This window comes from Loxodonta africana, chromosome 6, assembly GCF_030014295.1.
Source record: "Loxodonta africana isolate mLoxAfr1 chromosome 6, mLoxAfr1.hap2, whole genome shotgun sequence".
Lineage (NCBI taxonomy): Eukaryota > Metazoa > Chordata > Mammalia > Proboscidea > Elephantidae > Loxodonta > Loxodonta africana.
The window spans coordinates 30,332,838-30,351,855 of record NC_087347.1 but is presented as its reverse complement, the minus strand read 5'-3'; the positions used below and the strand labels follow the sequence as shown (position 1 = coordinate 30,351,855).

Here is a 19,018-nt window from a genome sequence, read left to right as displayed (position 1 = left end):
AGAGTAACAACCTACCAGGGTTGTTAATTCTTTCCTTTGATTCTTCTGTTGTTTTTGAATCACTGAATAGTCGTGATGTTTATCAGTTATTAACAGCCAATAAAATTAAAACCAAACCATTGTCACTGAGTTAATCTGATTCATAGCAACCCTACAGGACAAAGTAGACTGCCCCACAGGGCTTCCAAGGCTGAAATCTCTACAGAAGCAGACTGCCACACCTTTCTCCCCTGGAGCAGCTGGGAGGTTCAAACCACTGACCTTTCTATTAGCAGCCAAGCCCTTAACCACTGCACCACCAGGGGTCCTTCAATAAAAATTAAAGAGTAAGAATTCTACTTCCCTGAAAAAATTCAAAGGAACCCATATAAAAGATGCCTTAGCACAGGGACACTTACACCTCAGCTCTTTCACATTCCATTTCTGTCTCTCCCAGGCCTCTGATGTCTGAAGTGAATATTATACGGCAGTAGACTCTATGGTGCCAGAGAAGATGGGCATCTCCAGAATCATATAATCTCTAGAGCCATGACTTAGGAAATAAAAATTGACATCTTCTGGGCATGCATATAAGGAATGCGACCTAGCTGGAGGAACAAGGACATGTCAAACTGGGCCCCGAGCTATAAAAACAATAGCGGAGACAATCTTGGAAAACCCCTTTTAGGAAATCTTTTACACAAACAAAATACTTAGATGGAGCACATAAGACCCACCTATTTTCCACTCTTATCTTTTTCCCTTGTTGTTGTTCTTAGGTGCTGCCAAGTCGGTTCCAACTCAAAGCAACACCATGTACAACAGAATGAAACACTGTCTGGTCCTGCGCCATCCTCACAATTGTTATGCTTGAGCCCATTGTTGCAGCCACTGTGTCGATCCATCTCATTGAGGGTCTTCCTCTTTTTCACTGACCCTCTAGACTACCAAGCATGATCTCCTTCTCCAGGGACTGTTCCCTCCTGATAACATGTCCAAAGTACCTGAGACGAAGTCTTGCCATCCTAGTGTCTAAGTAGTATTCTGGCTGTACTTCTTCCAAGACAATTTGTTTGCTCTTCTGGAAGTTCATGATATCGCCAATATTCTTCGCCAACACAGTAATTCAAAGGCTTCAATTCGTCTTCGATCTTCCTTATTCCTTGTCCGGCTTTCACATGCATATGAGGTGACTGAAAATACTTGGGTCAGGTGCAACTTAGTCCTCAAGGTGACATCTTTGCTTTTTAGGACAGGCCCTGATGGCCCAGTGGTTAAAAGCTCAGCTGCTAACCAAAAGGTCAGCAGTTCAAATCTACCAGCCACTCCTTGGAAATTTTATGGAGCAGTTCTACTCTGTCCTATAGGGTAGCTATGAGTCAGAATCGACTCCATGGCAGCTGGTTTGGTTTAGTTTTTGGTTTTGCAGCAGAAGGACTGAAATTGAAGTTTAGACACCCTCCCAAAACAACCATCAACTGACCTCCTTCCTCACGTGAGCAACTCAAAAAAGTACAATCTAGATATCTTGCTTGCTATTTGTTATAGTCTTTGTCACTTTATTAATCTATATAAATTAATTTCTTTTGATTCAGAATGATATTGATTGTTCATTTAGTTACCTTTTTATTTGCTAGAGGAATAGATACCTGGAATGCAAATGCTTTTGTCCGATTATCACAATCTGCAGCGAGTACAGGTAATTTGACACAATGTTGGATTTGTCATCAGAACCCTCATTCCGTTAAGAAAAACTCTTACCCTTTAACATCCCCCATGTTAAATTATCATTTGATTCCCACCTCCTACTTTAAACGCTAGTGAACTTTTATCCTGAGCTATTAGACTTAAATCATAGACTTCTCGGCTTATAACTCAAACACCTTCAATACCACGCTTTAGTATCACTCAAAAAAAAAGACCTCAGATCTGGTTAAATGATCACTTGTGTGACACACAGTTCCTTCAAAGATATCCTCGTTTGCCTTGTAATAAGGATGGATATTTTATACAATTACATCAACATCCTCCTAGAGATTTAGGTAATTGATACAAAGCGTGCTCTAACAAACTAGTTGAAACTGCAAGCCATAATCAGTTACCTCGTCCTTCATGCTTATAATGATGAATGTTGGAAAAACCTTATTTTTTTTTATACAGGATTACGACTAAGAAGGCTACGTGTCTGTGATAACTCTGTAATGGAAACTTGGTTGTCACATGTAAATTTTTCTATACCTTCTGTGTTCTCCAGATAGACTTTGTGTGCTCCTTATGAATATGTATTCTTACATGGTAGATCTAATTATTCTGGTCTAGATGATCCTATTTCAATTGACGGTAAGTTTACATAGGCAATTCCTTGTTTAGATTCCAGGCAAATGCATGGACAATGTACTTTGAGAACTTTAGGATTACCTTTAGATATTCATATTGATAATGCGAGTAAACATTGGAAAAGTGATATTGTTACATACTGTAAAACAAGAGTCAGAAGAAAACCCAGTGGTCCAACATTCAGGGTGGGGTTGGTTATTTCTAAGAGCTTTAATGCCCACTATGGTGTAAGTGAATTAGAAAAATTCTTGAGGAATCTATTAATCACTATGGGACAAACAGCCAACGAAGTTGCTAATGAAATGGAAGCACAAGAGTGATCTCCGACCTCATTATCCAAAGTGGTATTGGATAACAGAACAGCCTTAGATTTTTTATTAGCCCGAGAACATGGAGTCTGTGCTATAGCAAATACCTCTTGTTGCACTGGGATAAATAACAAAGGAGAAGTAGAACAAGATGCACACAGAATTAGGCAGCAAGCTACTTGGTTATGCACTATAACACCCTTACAAACACCAGATTTATTTGATTGGTTACCATCAGGGATGAGTCCATAGGCTAGATCACTACTCCAAGGAATGGTAATAATTTTAGTCTGTATCCCAATAGTATTGTTGTTGTTGTTAGGTGTCGTCCAGTGAGTTCCAACCCACAGCAACCCTATGTACAACAGAATGAAACACTCCCCAGTCCTGCGCCATCCTTACAACCTTTGATACGCTTGAGTCCATTGTTGCAGCCACTGTGTCAATCCATCTTCTTGAGAGTCGTCTTCTTTTTTGCTGACCCTCTAGACTTTTCCCGGGACTAGTCCCTCCTGATAACATGTCCAAAGTACGTAAGCTGAAGTCTTTCCATCCTTGCTTCTAAGGAGCATTCCAGCTGTACTTCTTCCAAGACAGATTTGTTCATTCTTCTTGAAGTCCATGGTATATTCAATATTCTTTGCCAACACCATAATTCAAAGACATCAATTTTTCTTCAGTCTTATTCACTGTCCAGCTTTCAAATGCATATGAGGCAACTGAAAACACCATGGCTTGGGTCAGCTGCACCTTGGTCCCCAAAGTCACTTCTTTGCTTTTTAACACTTTAAAGAGGTATCTTGTAGCAGATTTGCCCAATGCAATACGTCGTTTGATTCTTTGACTGCTGCTTCCATGGGTGTAGATTGTGGATTCAAGTAAAATGAAATCCTTAACAATTTAAATATTTTCTCCGTTTATCATGATATTGCTTATTGGTCCAGTTGTGGGGATTTTTGCTTTCTTTATGTTGAGGTGCAATCCATATTGAAGGCTGTAGTCTTTGATCTTCATCAGTAAGTGCTTCAAGTTCTCTTCACTTTCAGCAAGCAAGGTTGTATCATCTGCATATCACAAATTGTTAATGAGTCTTCCTCCAATCCTGATGCCCCATTCTTCAGATAATACAGCTTCTCGGATTATTTGCTCATCACGCAGACTAAGTAGGGTGACAGGATACAACCTTGATACACACCATTCCTGATATTTTAAACCACACTGTATCCTGGTTTGGTTCAAATGACTGTCTCTTGGTATATATACAGGTTCTCCTTGAGCACAATTAAGTGTTCTGAAATTCCCATTTTTCACAATTTGTTATGATCCACAAAGTAGAATGCCTTTGCATAGTCAATACAACACAGGTAAACATCCTTCTGGTATTATCTGCTTTCAGCCAAGATCCGTCTAACATCAGCAATGATATCCCTCATTGCATGTCCATTTCTGAACCCAGCTTGACCTTCTGGCAGGTCCCTGTCAATGTTCTGCTGCAATCATTTTTGAATGATCTTCAGCAAAATTTTACTTTTGTGTGATATTAATGATGTTGCTCGATAATTTCTGCATTCTGTTGGATCACCTTTCTTGGGAATGGGCATAAATATGGATCTCTCCCAGTCAGCTTGCCAGGAGGCTGTCTTTCAAATTTCTTGACAAAGGAGAGTTAGCATTTTCAGTACTGCATTTGTTTGTTGAAACATCTCAATTGATATTCCGTCAAATCCTGGAGCCTTATTTTTCGCCAATATACTCTGTGTAGCTTTGACTTCTTCCTCCAGTACCATCGGCTCTTGATCCTATTCTACCTCCTGAAAAGGTTGCATGTCAACCAATTCTTTTTTGTACAGTGACTCTGGGTATTCCTTCTATCTTCTTTTGATGCTTACTGCAGCGTCCAGTATTTGCCCGTAGAATCCTTCAAAATTCTAACTCGAGGCTTGAATTTTTTCTTCAGTTCTTTCAGCTTCAGAAATGCTGAGCATGTTCTTTCCAGCTCCAGGTCTTTGCATATTTCATTATAGTACTTTACTTTGTCTTCTCGAGCCACTCTTTCAAATCTCCTGTTTAGCTCTTTTACTTCACCATTTTTCTCTTTCACTTTAGCAACTACATTCAACAGCAAGTTTCAGAGTCTCTCCTGACATCCATTTTGGTCTTTTTTTCTTTTCCTTTCTTTGTAATGCCCTTATGCTTTCTTCATGTATAATGTCTTGAGGTCAATCCACAACTCATCTGGTCTTCGATCACTAGTGTTCAATGCATCAAATCTATTCTTGAGGTGGTCTCTAAACTCAAGGACAATATACTCAAGGCCATACTTTGGCTCTCATGGACTTGTTTTAATTTTCTTCAGCTTCAACTTGAACTTGCACATGAGCAACTGATGGTCCATTCCACAATCAACCCCTGGCCTTGTTCTGACTGATGATATTGAGCTTCTCCATCATCTCTTTCTACAGATGTAGTCGATTTGATTCCTTTGTATTCCATCTGGCAAGGTCCACATATAGTTGCTGTTTATGTTGTTGAAAAAAGGTATTTTCAATGAAGAATTTGTTGGTCTTGCAAAATTCTATCATACTATCTCCAGTGTTGTTTCTATCAGCAAGGCCATATTTCCCAACTACCAATCTTTCTTCTTCATTTCCAACTTTCACATTTCAAGCACCAATAATTATCAATGCATCACGATTGCACGTTTGATCAATTTCAGACCGCAGAAGTTGGTACAAGTCTTCAATTTCTTCATCTTTGGCCTTAGAGGTTGGTGCGTGAATTTGAATAACACTTGTATTAACTGGTCTTCCTTGTAGGCGTATGGATATCCTATCACTGACAGTGTTGTACTTCAGATATCTAAATGTTATTTTTGATGATGAATGCAATGCTACTCCTCTTCAATTTGTCATTCTTGGCATAGTAGACCATATGACTGTCTGATTCAAAATGGCCAATACCAGTCCATTTCAGCTCACTAATACCTAGCATATTAATATCTATGCAATTCATTTCATTTTTGACAACTTCCAATTTTCCCACATTTGTACTTCGTACATTCCATGTTCTATTAATGTATGTTTACAGTTGTTTCTTCTCATTATGAGTCTTGCCACCTTAGCAAATGAAGGTCTTTAAAGCTTTACTCCATCCACATCATTAAGGTTGACTCTACTTTGAGGAGGCAGCTCTTCCGCAGTTGTATTTTGAGTGCCTTCCAACCTGAGAAGCTCATCTTCCGGCACTATACCAGACAACTTTTTGCTGCTATTCCTAAGGTTTTCAGTGGCCAATTTTTTCAGAAGTAGACTGCCAGGTCCTTCTTCTTGTAGCTCTGCTGAAACCTGTCCGCCATGGGTGACCTTGCTGGTATTTGAAATGCTGGTGGCATGGCTTCCAGCACCACAGCAACACACAAGCCGCCAGAGTACAACAAACTGGCAATGGGATATTGACAGGTACATGGGATATCAGACATAAAAAAATTTACCTTCTACGTCTTCCACACATAAAAGGAAAAAAGAAAGACTCAGGCTAAAATGTTGATGTACATTGACTCTGCTCAATTCTGCAATACGATTGATGGGAACATCACTCTTATTTCAGATCCTGGTGAAGAATCAGATAGCACCCGGTGGAAAACTAGCACCGTGAGTTTAAAGAGCCTACCATGGCCACCATCTAGGAGTCCAACTTAGTCCATGTTTTGATCATCGATGTGTTATCTTCAATTTCAGATCAAAAAGAGTGAGTCATGTAGGAAATAAAAATTGACATCTTCTGCCTATGCATATAAGGAATGTGACCCAGCTGGAGCAACAAGGACACATCAAACTGGATCCTGAGCTGTAAATAACAATAGCTAAGACAATCTTGGAAAACATCTTTTAGGAAATCTTTCACACAAACAAGACACTTACATAGAACATGTAAGACCTACCTATTTTCCACTCTTATCTTTTTCCTTTAGCATTTAGTAAACAGTAAGAGTTGCTGGGCCAATCAAGACCCTCCTGACTGTCTTTACTGAAACTTGTACCCCTCCACCCACATCTGATGAGATTAACCCAGCTGTGTCTAAGAACCTTTGTCTAAGTCATTGCCTGGGATATGACCTGAAGCAGATGCCTTACAAGACAATGCTGAATGTTCTCAAAACACATCCCCACCACCCATTTTGGCTTCTAGACCTAAATTAGACTTAAATTCCAGAGATCCCCAGGAGGGGTATGCTACGCTCCAAAAGCACTGCTTGACTTTTCCGATACGTACAAAAAGAAACCTGGGGAATACGTGTGAGAATGGCAATTAATGGTGTGGGATAATGATTCAAGAAACATAGAGATGGATCAGCCTGAGGTTATTAATATGGATCCTCTATGCACAGATTCTTCATTCACTGTTTCAGCTCAAGATGTTAGGAAAGGATCTAATAGTTTATTTGGTTGGGTTGCGTAAGCATGGATTACATGGTGGGCTATGCTAAAGCAAGCTGAAGTTCCAGACCTAGCTTAGTATACTATAGAAGGAGGTATCCACAAGTTTGGGGAAATTGGCACGTTAGAGTGGATTTATCAGGTTAGACCCATAGACCCACACATGGAGTGCCCTGAGGACACACCTTTTACCACAATGGTGTGGAACAAATTCGTGAAGGGAGAAGACTGGGAATTTGTGAATCCTTGAAGACTGCTGTGATTGCTTTTATGTAAGTCAGATTTGACAGTGGGAACTGCCCAAACTGAATGAAGACATCTAACTACACTAGAGCTGATTGGACCCTGTGGTGGTAGGGGCCACGCAGTAGCACTCAATTACAAAGATAAGGTGGACACAGGTACTATAACTGAAAACAGAGTGAAAGCAGTAATCAGAATAATCTGACCTGTATGAGTTTATGATATTGGCTACTTAGTCATGATGTCTGTGGGAGTGAAAGAGACTGGAAATCTGCTAAATATTTACTTGATCTGTACAAGCAGAAGAATTCTAGGTCAAGGAACAGCAGTCTAACTCAAATCACCAGAACTGAGAGTCATGGCACCTCAATTAATTCCTAGACTTGAGCAAGGTTACAGACCCACAATCCCTTGAATTAAGGGGAGACCAGGTGCCCTTGAGAAAGAAGCCCACTATACTGCCAAAAATTTATACTGTTAATCTTTCTCCCAGCCTTTCCCAAAGGGATCTATGGCATTTTATAAGAGTGACTGTTCATTATGGAAAAGGAAATAGACTTTTCGGGGATTACTGAATACTGGCTCTGAACTGACACTAATCCCAGGAGACCCAAAACATCACCGTGGCCCACCAGCCAGAGTGGGGGCATATGGAGGTCAGATTTTTAATGAAATCTTAGCTCATGTCCATCTCACAGTAGGTCCGATGGGTCTCCAAACCCATCCTGTAGTGATTTTCCCAGCTCCAGAATGCATAAATGGAATAGATATACTCAGCAACTGGCAGAACCCCCACAATGGATCTCTGAAAAGTGGAGTAAGGGCTATTATGGTAAGAACAGCTAAGCGGAAGCCATTAGAACTGCCCCTACCTAGGAAAATAGTAAACAAAAGCAATACCGCATTCCTGGAGGGACTGCAGAGATCAGTGTGTGATGGTTAAGATTGTGTATCAACTTGGCTGGGCCATGATTCTCAGTGTTTTGGCAGTTGTATAATGCTGTGATCACTTCCCTGTTGAAATCTGATATGTGCTCACCCCCACAATGGAATCTGCTGAGTGGTCCCTGCGGGGGTGAGGCCTGTGGCAACTCACCGCCTCCTCAGCCTTCATCTCTCTGCCTCCCACTTCCTACTTCCTTCCTGCTCACCTTGCAAAGCTGGTTGGCTTGTTCTGGATCCAGTAGCTGTTTCTTGCCTGACCTCTGGTTCTTGGGACTTGAGCTAGCAGCTTACCTGTCCATCTTGGGAACTGTCGATCTTCAGAGCCTGCAACCATGAGTCCTGCTCCCTGACCTGCCTATCTTGGGTTCGCCAGCCCCTGCAGCTACACGACTCAGGAGAAACGTTGCGGTCTTGCCTGCTGACCTTGGGGATTCCTCAACTGTCACACTCTGAGCGGGAGCCCTGCTCTCTGACCTGCTCATCTTGGGTTCACCAGCTTCTGTGGCTCTGTGAATTGGGAAAGGCCTCTATCCTGATCTAAGGACTTGGGCCTTTCCAACCCCTACAATCTCATAAGCTATTTCCTTGATATATATCTCTCTATATATATTTATATGCTTTACTGGTTTTGCATCTCTAGAGAACCCACGCTAAGACACAGTGCCACCATCAAGGACATGAAGGATGCAGGGTGGTGATTCCCACCACATCCCCATTCACCCTGCCTATTTGACCTGTGTATAAAACTGATGGATCCTGAAGAAAGACAATGGATTATCAAAAACTTAACCAGGTGGTGACCCCAATTGCAGCTGCTGTTCCAGATGCAATTTCATTGCTTGAGCAAATTAATACATCTCCTGGCACCTGGTATGCAGCTATTGATCTGGCTAATGTGTTTTTCTCCATGCTTGTTTCAAAGAAACACCAGAAGTAGTTTCCCTCCAGCTGGCAAGGCCAGCAATACACCTTCAGTGTCCTATCGCAGAGCTATATCAATTCTCCAGTCCTATGTCGTAATTTAGTCCACAGGGACCTTGATAGCCTTTCCCTTCCACAAGACATCACACTGGTCCATTACATTAATGACATTAGCTAACTGGATCTAGTAAGGAAGAAGTGTCAATGACTCTGGGCTTATTGATAAAATATTTCTGTGCTAGAGGGTGGGAAATTAATCCCACAAAAATTCAGGTGCCTTCCACCTCAATGAAACTTCCAGTGGTCCAGTGATGTGAGGCATGTCCACATATTCCTTCTAAAGTGAAGGATAAATTATTGCATCTGGCCCCTCCCACAACTAAAAAGGAAGCACACTGCCTAGTGGGCCTCTATGGATTTTGGAAGTAAGATATCCCTCATTTGGGTATGCTACTCCAACCTACTTACCAAGTGACTTGAAAAGCTGCTAGTTTTGAGTGGGGCGCAGAACAAGAGAAGGCTCTGCAACAGGTTCGTGCTGCCATGCACACCGCTCTGCCACTTGATTCATATAATCTGGCTGATCCAATAGTGCTTGAAGTATCTGTGGCAGGCAGAGATGCTGTTTGGAGCCTTTGGCAGGCCCCTATTGGTGAATCACGGGGGAGACCCTCAGAATTTTGTAACAAAGCCCTGCCATCCTCTGCAAATAACTACTCTCCTTTTGAGAAACAGCTTTTGGCTTGTTACTGGGCCTTAGTAGAGGCTAAACGTTTAACCATGGGCTGCCAAGTCACCACGAGGCCCAAGCAGCCCATCATGAACTGGGTATTGTCTGACCCACACAGCCATAAAATTGGACATGCACAGAGTCATTCCATCATTAAATGGAAGTGGTATATATGAGAACAGGCCTGAGTAGGACCTAAAGGCACATGTAAGTTGCATGAGGAAGTAGCCCAGATGCCTATGGTCTCCACTCCTCTCACATTACCTTCCATCTCCCAGTCTGTATCTATGGGCTCATGGGAGTTCCTTATAATCAGTTAACTGAGGGAAAGAAAACTCGTGCCTGGTTAACAGATGGTTCTGTACAATATGCAGGCACCACTCGAAAGTGGACAGCAGTAGTGTTACTGCCCCTCTCTGGAACCTCCCTGAATGACAGTGGCGAAGGGAAATCCTCCCAATGGGCAGAACTTCAAGCACCTGGTTGTTCACTTTGCTTGGAAGGAGAAATGGCCAGATGTGTGACTGTATACTGATTCACTGGCTGTGGCCAATGGTTTGGCTGGATAGTCAAGGACGTGGAAAGAGCACGATTGGAAAATTGGAGACATGGAGATATGGGGAAGTGGTATGTGGACAGACCTCTCCAAATGGGCCAAAGAAGTGAAGATATTTGTGTCTCATGTGAATACTCACCAAACGATGGTCTCGGCAGAGGAGGATTTTAATCAAGTGAATAGGATGATGTGTTCTGTGGAAGTCAGTCATCCTCTTTCCCAAGCCACTTCCATCATTGCCCAGTAGGCTCATGAAAAATTGGCCATGGTGACAGGGATGGAGGTTATGCATGGGCTTAGCGACATGGACTTCCACTCGCCAAGGCCAACTTGGCAACTGCTGAGTACCCAATACGCCGGTAGCAGAGACCAACACTGAGTCTCTGATATGGCACCACTCCTTGAAGTGATCCAGCCAGCAACCTGGTGGCAGGTTGATTACATTGGACTGCTTCCATCATGGAAAGGGCAGTATTTTGTTCTTACTGGAATAGGCACTTATTCTGGATACAGATTTGCTTTCCCTGTATGCAGTGCTTCTGCCAAAACTACAATCTGTGAACTTACAGAATGCCTTATGCACTGTCATCGTATCCTACACAGCATCACCTCTAATAAAGGGACTTACTTCATAGGAAATGAAGTGCGGCAACGGGCCCATGCTCACGGACTTTGCTGGTCTTACCATGTTCCCCATCATGCTGAAGCAGCTGGCTTGTAGAATGGTAAAATGGCCTTCTAAAGGCACAATTATAGTGCCAGCCAGGTGGCAATACCTTGCAAGGTTAGGGCAGTGTTCTCCAGGAAGCTGTATATGCTCTAAACCAGCATCCAATATGTGGTGCTGTTTCTCCCATAGCCCGGATTCATGAGTTCAGGAATCAAGGGCTGGAAATGGCAGTGGCATCACTCACTATTACCCCTAGTGACACCCTAGCAAAACTTTTGTTTCCTGTTCCCACAACCTTATGCTCTGTGGATCTAGAGGTTTTAGTTCCAAAGGGAAGAATGCTACCACCTAGAGACACAGCACTGATTCCCTGAACTGGAAGTTAAGAATGCCACCTGGCCACTTTGAGCTCCTTACACCTCTGGATCAACAGGCAAAGAAAGGAGTTACTATATTGGCTGGTATGATTGATCCTGATTACCAAGAGGAAATCAGATTGATATTACATAATGGAGGTAAAGAAGAGTATGTCTACAATGCAGGAGATTCCTTGGGGGCATCTCTTAGTACTACCATGCCATGTGATTAAAGTCAATGGAAAACTACAGCAACCCAATTCCAACATGACTACTAATGGCCCAGGCCCTTCAGGAATGAAGCTTTGGGTCACTCCACCAGCCAAAGAACCATAACCTGCTGAGGTGCTTGGTAAGGGCAAACGGAATAGAGAATGGGTTGGAAGAAGGTAGTTCTAGATTCCAGTTTCAACCACATGACCAATTGCAGAAATGAGCACGGTAATTGTTGTTAATATTTCCTCCTTGTGTGTGTGCATCAAATATTTGCTTTCTTCACTTATAAAATATAAGATGTAAACAGGGCTAACGTATTTCCGGTTGTATGCATGTTATTGTATCATGTTAGGTGCAAGTGTGACGTTGTAACTGTCTTTATTCAGAGATTATACATGATTTAAGGAGACGTGTACAGATGCCAGGTTGACAACGGGTGGGCACTGACCATTTATGTTGTGTATCAACTTGGCTAGACCATGATTCTCAGTGGTTTTGCAGTTATGATGTAGTTTGGCAGTCATATAATATGATCACCTCCATGATGGGATCGGCACTGAGTAGCCAATCAGTTGAAAGGGAGTTTTCTTTGGGGTTGTGACCTGAATCCAATATAGGTGGACTTTCTGGCAAGGCTTGTGGGCTTTTGCTCGCTCTGGACCCTGTGGCTAGCTCCTGTTCATCTGACATCTGGTTCTTGAGACTTGAGCTAGCAGCCTACCTGCCAATCTTTGGGTGCACCAGCTCCTGCAGCTACATGAGTTAGGAGAAGCCTCCTGCCTGACCCACGGACTTGGGACTTTCCAGCCTCTACGACTATGTGAGCCATTTCCTTGAAATAAATCAGTCTCTCTCTCTCCCCTCCTCTTCCTCTCTCTCTCTCTATACATACATACACACACACACACACACACACATATATATATATATATAGCTGGGAGATGTAAGAAAAGATTCTTCCCTAGGGCCTTCAGAGGGAGTATGGCCTAGCCAACACTTTGATTTCAAACTTCTGGAGTCCAGAACTGTGAGGGAATAAATTTCTATTGTTTTAAGCCACTAGGTTTGTGCTGATTTGTTACAGCAGACCTGGGAAACTAGGACATACTTTCAAATGTTTCTTTTAATTAGTAAGGGGAAATTTTGAACCAAAAACTCATTCATATTTTACAGACAAATGATCAATGATCTAGCCATTCCAAAATGATCCATTTGCATTATTATCTATCCTGTCCTCACTCCATACTGGTTTTTGCTGTTGTTTTGATCACTATTTACCCTAGCTTAGAAGCATAGTGTCGCTATGTGTTAGAATCGCCTTGACAGCAACAGGTTAATGGTTGCACAACTTTGTGAATACACTCAAAGCACTATATTTCACACTTAAAAAAAAAACAAGATTTCAAATCAGACGTTCAGATGACTTCAGTAAAAAGAACGTGCCCCATTCCCCATTGCCGTCAAGTCAATTCTGACTCATTCCAACCCACAGGACAGAGTAGAACTGCCCCATACGGTTTCCAAGGAGCGCCTTGTGGATTTGAACTGCCGACCTTTATGGTTAGCAGCCGTAGCACTTAACCACTATGCCACCAGGGTTTCCGAAAGAACATGTAGGCACCCCAAACTACATACACATCCCACTGTTCCACATGGCCATAAAGAAGCTGCTTTTCTCAAATACTGTCATATTGAAATGATGCCAGAATGACACTAAACCACAGAAGACCAGTCCACTCATATTCACATGCTCAGAAGAATAACAATAATAGTAACTAAAATTTACTGAGTTTTACTATGTGTCAGGCACTTTATATGTATTAGCTCATTTATTTCTTCACTGCAACCCTTTGAGGTATGTACTATTATCATCCCCACTTCACAGATGAGAAAACTGGGGCACAAATAAGTTTAATAACTTGGGACAAGCCACCCAGATGGGATTTAATTCAATCCCAGGCAGTGTGACTCATGAGTATTAATGCTATTCCCTCCCAAAAGACCCTGTCTTCTTAAAATCACTTGTAAAACTCACAGACATGGGGATGTAACTCAAGGCAAAACAGTCAAAACTATTAACTGAAATAGCAATCCCAGACAGCAAATTGGAAATACCCAAGCCTCTAAGGATGAGACAAACTGAGGGCTGTATTTGATGTTACTAAGAGTACTGACAAGTTGAGTCTATAACCCAAGCATGAATTTCTTGAGTGTTACTCACTACTTTTAAGACTAAGGGTAGATGACTCAGTTTCTCTCTGCCCGTAATAAGCTAATAACAGAACTGGGAGCACCATCAGAAAGAGCAGACAACAACATTCGTACTGTGTGTCTAAGTGTTTATATAAAATATACATGGCATGTATGTTTACATACATGTATGTTTATTAAGTAGTGAGAGTCAGATGGTTAAGTCCTAAGTCATCGGAGAGAGATGAATAAGGACAAAGTAATCAAAGAAGACTGCATGAGGGGGCCTTGAAGAATAGCATTTAGGAAGGGGTAAGGTCACTACTCAAAGCAAGCTGGGAGGGAATAAGAAGAGTGGCTTATTCTCAGCAGAAACGATGCCCGTCTGATTAAATTAAGGCAAGCACATTGTTTAATGTACTGGAAAACAACAGTGGACAGGCGGGAGGGGGTTATGTAAGATCTCAAAAGTCAAAGAAAGTGTTTAGACTTGATATAGTCAGGAAAGGTAAACCGTTCTTTAAAGCTTTGTATTTAGTTGTATGCTTCACCAAAAAAAGGAAACACTGGCTTCAATATTTGCTTACATAACCCTGGAGTTCAGCCTTGTATGTGTTCGCTAATTTCATCATAAATATTCTATTTTGCCATATCTACCCACGAGGCATGACCTAGTGGAATCCTAATTCCAGCAACATCAAGATATAAAATAATTGCTTAAAATCACAGCCCTGAATCAAACGGTGCTGCCTGATCCCTTCACAAAGTCACTTAGCACACTGCTAATGAGTATTAAACTTGCTTACACCTCACAGCTTAGCGTGTAATGACTCAACATCCTAGTGAAAAGGGTGCCCCTTGATAAAATATACATACAGTATCTTCTATGTGAAAAAGATCGATTTGTGCTCAGTCCCTAAATTTGTCTTCTTTTGGTAATAAACTAAATGACAAAGTAGCCAGTTTCTTTGCGGAGTGAAAAAAAAAAATCCCAGTAGCATATTTTCACTGAAATATGCATATCAAGTACACGATCACGGTTGGATTTAATCGGAGCCCTATAGAAACTTCTCTCAGGTACCTTCCCTGCCCAAGTAACGCACCCAAATTCTTGACACTTTCCACAGCCATCCACCTGGGTCTCAGGTGCCTTCGAGGATTTCTACTTTGGGGCAAAAGTCTTATCCGTAGAAGATAAACCCCAGGAACAGGATACCCTGTAGAGGGCTAAGGGGCTTAGTTTGCATCTAAACCCAGTAGCCAGTGCCGTCGAGTCTAAGTGGGACCTTAAATCAAGCCACCTCCGGAATTGGGACAAGCACACAGGTATCCACACTCCCTGACGCCCGGCCGCGGCCAGGTAATCCCAGATCCCGGCCAGGGCCGCGCACCCACCTGACCAGAGGCTCCTTCTCCGGCAGGGCGGGCTCCTCCAGGCACTTCCACCGGCAGCAGCAGCACACGGTCCTCAGCCAGTCCCTCAGCCCCATGGAGAGGGAGGTCCCCCGCTGCCGCCGCGGCGAGCGACCGTGGCTGGGAAGCTGCCACAGGGCCAGCGTCCAGGTGCGAGAACAGTGGCGGCCCGGGCGTCGCGGGCCGGTCGGTGCGCATCCCGCTCGGCAGCGGCCAGACGGGGCGAGGGAGGGGCTGCCTCCAGGCCCGGGGAGTGTGGGGCCGCGCGCCTTCCGTACTTGGGTTTTGTTTGGGGCGTTTGTTTTGTTGGGGCTTTTCTTTTTTTTTTTTTCCTCTTTTTAATTCCCCGGGCGCAAATTGAGGCGCATGCGTCCCCGGGACGCTCGGCTGCTGCCCTCTAAGGAGGAAGCCGAGACTCCACACAGACAGCGAAGCCTAGCGCAGCGACCCGCCCAGCGAGACCGAGCTGGGGAACGGAGGGGGCAAAGCCACGGAGTCACAGAGCACGAGGTTGGGCTGAACCTATTCAGACGGTTTATTGGCTTCACTCCCTGAGGAAATAAAAGGCCCTCTGCCCGCCCCCTCACGCCTTCAAAGCAGAGTTTGGGTTCAATTTATGTCAGCCTCACAGAGTATAAAATTAGCAAAAGACCATGAGTTCACGCAGTATGGAGGTATTTTTTTTTTAAGTAATATATTCACAAAACTTTAAAAAAAAGAATTTCAATCCTCCCAGTCTTTGAGTTAAAAAAAAAAAAGGCAACCGCTATCACTAGTTTCTTGTGATTTTCGAGAGCTGTTCTACGCTTGTACAAATCCTACATGTATGTATACATATTCCTCTTTTTTTTTTACCCAAACAATGGCATTTTGCACACCTTTTTTAAAAACCTATCAATGGTTCATTTTTCAAAAGTAGATCGCCACACCTTTCTTCCAAGGCACCTCTGGTTGGATTCAAACATCCAACATTTGGGTTGCATTGTTGTTGTTGGCTGCCATCGGGTCAGCCCCTGACTGATGCCAACCCCACGTGTTACAGAGTAGAACTGCTCCATAGGGTTATCTTGGCTGTAGTCTTTATGGAAGCAGTTTGCCAGGCCTATCTTCCTCTGAGCCACTGGGTGGGTTTGAACTGCCAACCTTTTGGTTTGCAGCTGAAGATTGCCCTCCAAAGAGGTAATCCCAATTTACCTCTGAAAGGATCTATTTCCCTACACCTTTCACCAATACATGCTGCAGTCTAACTTTTTATCTTTACCAATCTGATTATCTCAAGACATATTTATTGAGTGTTATGTGCCAGGAATGTTCTAGGAGCTGGGGATAATAGCAGTGAACAAAACAAAAATCCCTGTTCTCATGGAGTGTTCTAGTGGGGGGAGTTAGATAGTAAACCAAACAAGGACATTATTTACTATATTAGAAGGTGATATGTTCCATGGAGAGAAATAAATCAGGGAAGGGGACAGGAAGTACTAGGGAGTTATCTGTGGTGGGGGATTACCTGCAGTTTTAAACTGGGTGGTTAGAGATGATCTCTTTGATATGGTGATATTTCAGCAAAAACTTGAAGGGGATAAGCAAGTTAGCCATAATACTGAGGTGGGGGTGGGGGAGAATATTTCAGGCAGCGTGAGGACTATGTACAAAACCCCAGAGGAGAAAGAATAAACTGCAGAGTACTTATGAAAGGGGATAGAGTCCAGGGGCACTGGAAAGGAGTGGGCCAGGGAGAGGAATAGGAGATGATGGATTGTGGGACTTTGTAGGTCATTGCAAGGACTCTGGATTTTGCTCAAGATTTGATAAGGAAACCATTGGAGGTTTTGAACAGAGGGCGTGACATGGTCTGACTAGGATGGCGATAGGATCCATTGACTGCTCTTTCAAGAAGAAAAAACAGAGACTGGATGAATGTCAAGGGCTGTTTTAGGGAGACTCGTAGAGAAGCCATTCTAATAATCTAGGTGTACCCAGAAGCACCTTGGAAGAAAGTCCTGATGATCTGCTTCTGAAAAATCAGCAATTGAAAATCCTATGGAGCACAGTTCTGCTCTGACACACACAGGGTCATCATGAGTAGGAATGGTGATGTATACACAGCATCACTGGGTGTGTTACTCATGGTGTGAATTTCATTTTACTTTAATATAAAAGGTACACATTAATTATCTGCAGCTTGCTGTTTCCACTCAGTAATATGACTTGGAGATCTATCCTTATTAGTATGCATAATGCTACCTCTTTCATTTTTTTTTTAACTGATACGAGTATTCTGTTTATTAGTTTTCTAAGGATTATTAAACTACAGTTTTTGATAGTGCACACCATCCCAGAAGTTGAATACCTTCATGATTTCCCTGTTTTTGATCAACTGGATCTTTGATAGAAATAACAACTCTACCAAAACCCCCAGCTTCAGCTTCTAGGTAACTGAGATCACATTTTGGCAGCCCCATTTCAGACATTTGCAGGAGAGCAGCAAGCTTCCCTTTTTTGAGAGTATTGCTGGATTGTTCCTATTGCCCGAGTTGACACCACCACCCACCACAAGCAGCATCATCTGACATTTACCAAGAGTCCCAGGGCACCTGATGTCCGGGGTGGGGAATGCCTAACCAGTCTCCTGCGGCAACCAATGACTAACAGACCCATCAGCTGCTCGTTTCAAGGCACAATTGCCAGCCCACATTTTCAGATTTCTTCCTAGTTGGGGAAACTCTAGAGTCCACTTGGAAAACAGCTAGTGTTGTTTGGAAGTTCACTTCTTTAAGAATTTACTGACAACTTCTCAGAGTTGGAGGAAAGGGCATATAGAAGGAGGGAAGAATCAGAAAATCAAAATATGTAACCACCAACGCCTCATCTTTGGTACATGCCATAGAAAAGAACACGTAGCATGAGGTGGTGTCACTCAATTATTCATTCAACAGATATTTGAGTCAAGGACTGTGGGTACAATGGTGAACTTGAATGTAGGTTCTACTCATAAAGGTGGGGACTTTGTTTTCTTCTTTGCAACAGGCCTAGACCCTAAAATAGTACAGACCCATAGTTGCTGCTAGTTGCTGTTGAGTCACTTTCGACTCCTGGTGACCTTATATGTAACAGAATGAGACGTTACCTGGTCTTGCACCATCTTCATGATCGTTCATACGTTTAAGTCCATTGTTGCTGCTATCGTATAGTGCCTTCCAACCATAGCGCTCATCATCCAGCACAGTATCAAACAATATTCTGTTATGATCCGTAAGGTTTTCATTGGCTAATTTTGAAAGTAGATCACCAGGTCTTTCCTCCTACTCTGTCATAGTCTAGAAGCTCCACTGAAACCTGTCCATTATAGGTAACCCTGATGGTATTTGAAATACTGGTGGCATAGCTTCCAGCATCATAGCAATACCCAAGCCACCATAGTACAATACATTGACAGATGGGTGGTGGGCAGAACCATAGTGTTGCTGTTAGGTGCCATTGAGTCCGTTCCAACTCCTAGTGACCTTAGGTACAATAGAATAAAACACTGCCCAGTCCTGCACCATCTTCACAATCATTGCTATGTTTGAGCCCATTGTTGTAGCCACTGTGCCAATCCATTTCATTGATGGTCTTCCTATTTTTCGCTGACCCTCTACCTCCAATCCTGATGCTGAGTTCTTCTTCATATAGTCCAGCTTCTCGAATTATTTGCTCAGCATACAGATTGAATAAGTAT

At 42.8% G+C, this 19,018-nt stretch overlaps 1 protein-coding gene across 1 annotated transcript in view; it reads right to left on the bottom strand.

The window, feature by feature from the left end:
- The window catches only part of MREG (melanoregulin), a 95,404-nt gene extending 79,923 nt beyond the window's left edge, over positions 1-15,481 (bottom strand). The window contains exon 1 of the mRNA XM_003406075.3: positions 15,283-15,481. Coding sequence (XP_003406123.1) covers positions 15,283-15,377 — 95 coding nt within the window. The 5' untranslated portion in view covers positions 15,378-15,481. The remainder of the gene's footprint in view (positions 1-15,282) is intronic.
- Positions 15,482-19,018: the final 3,537 nt, after the last annotated feature.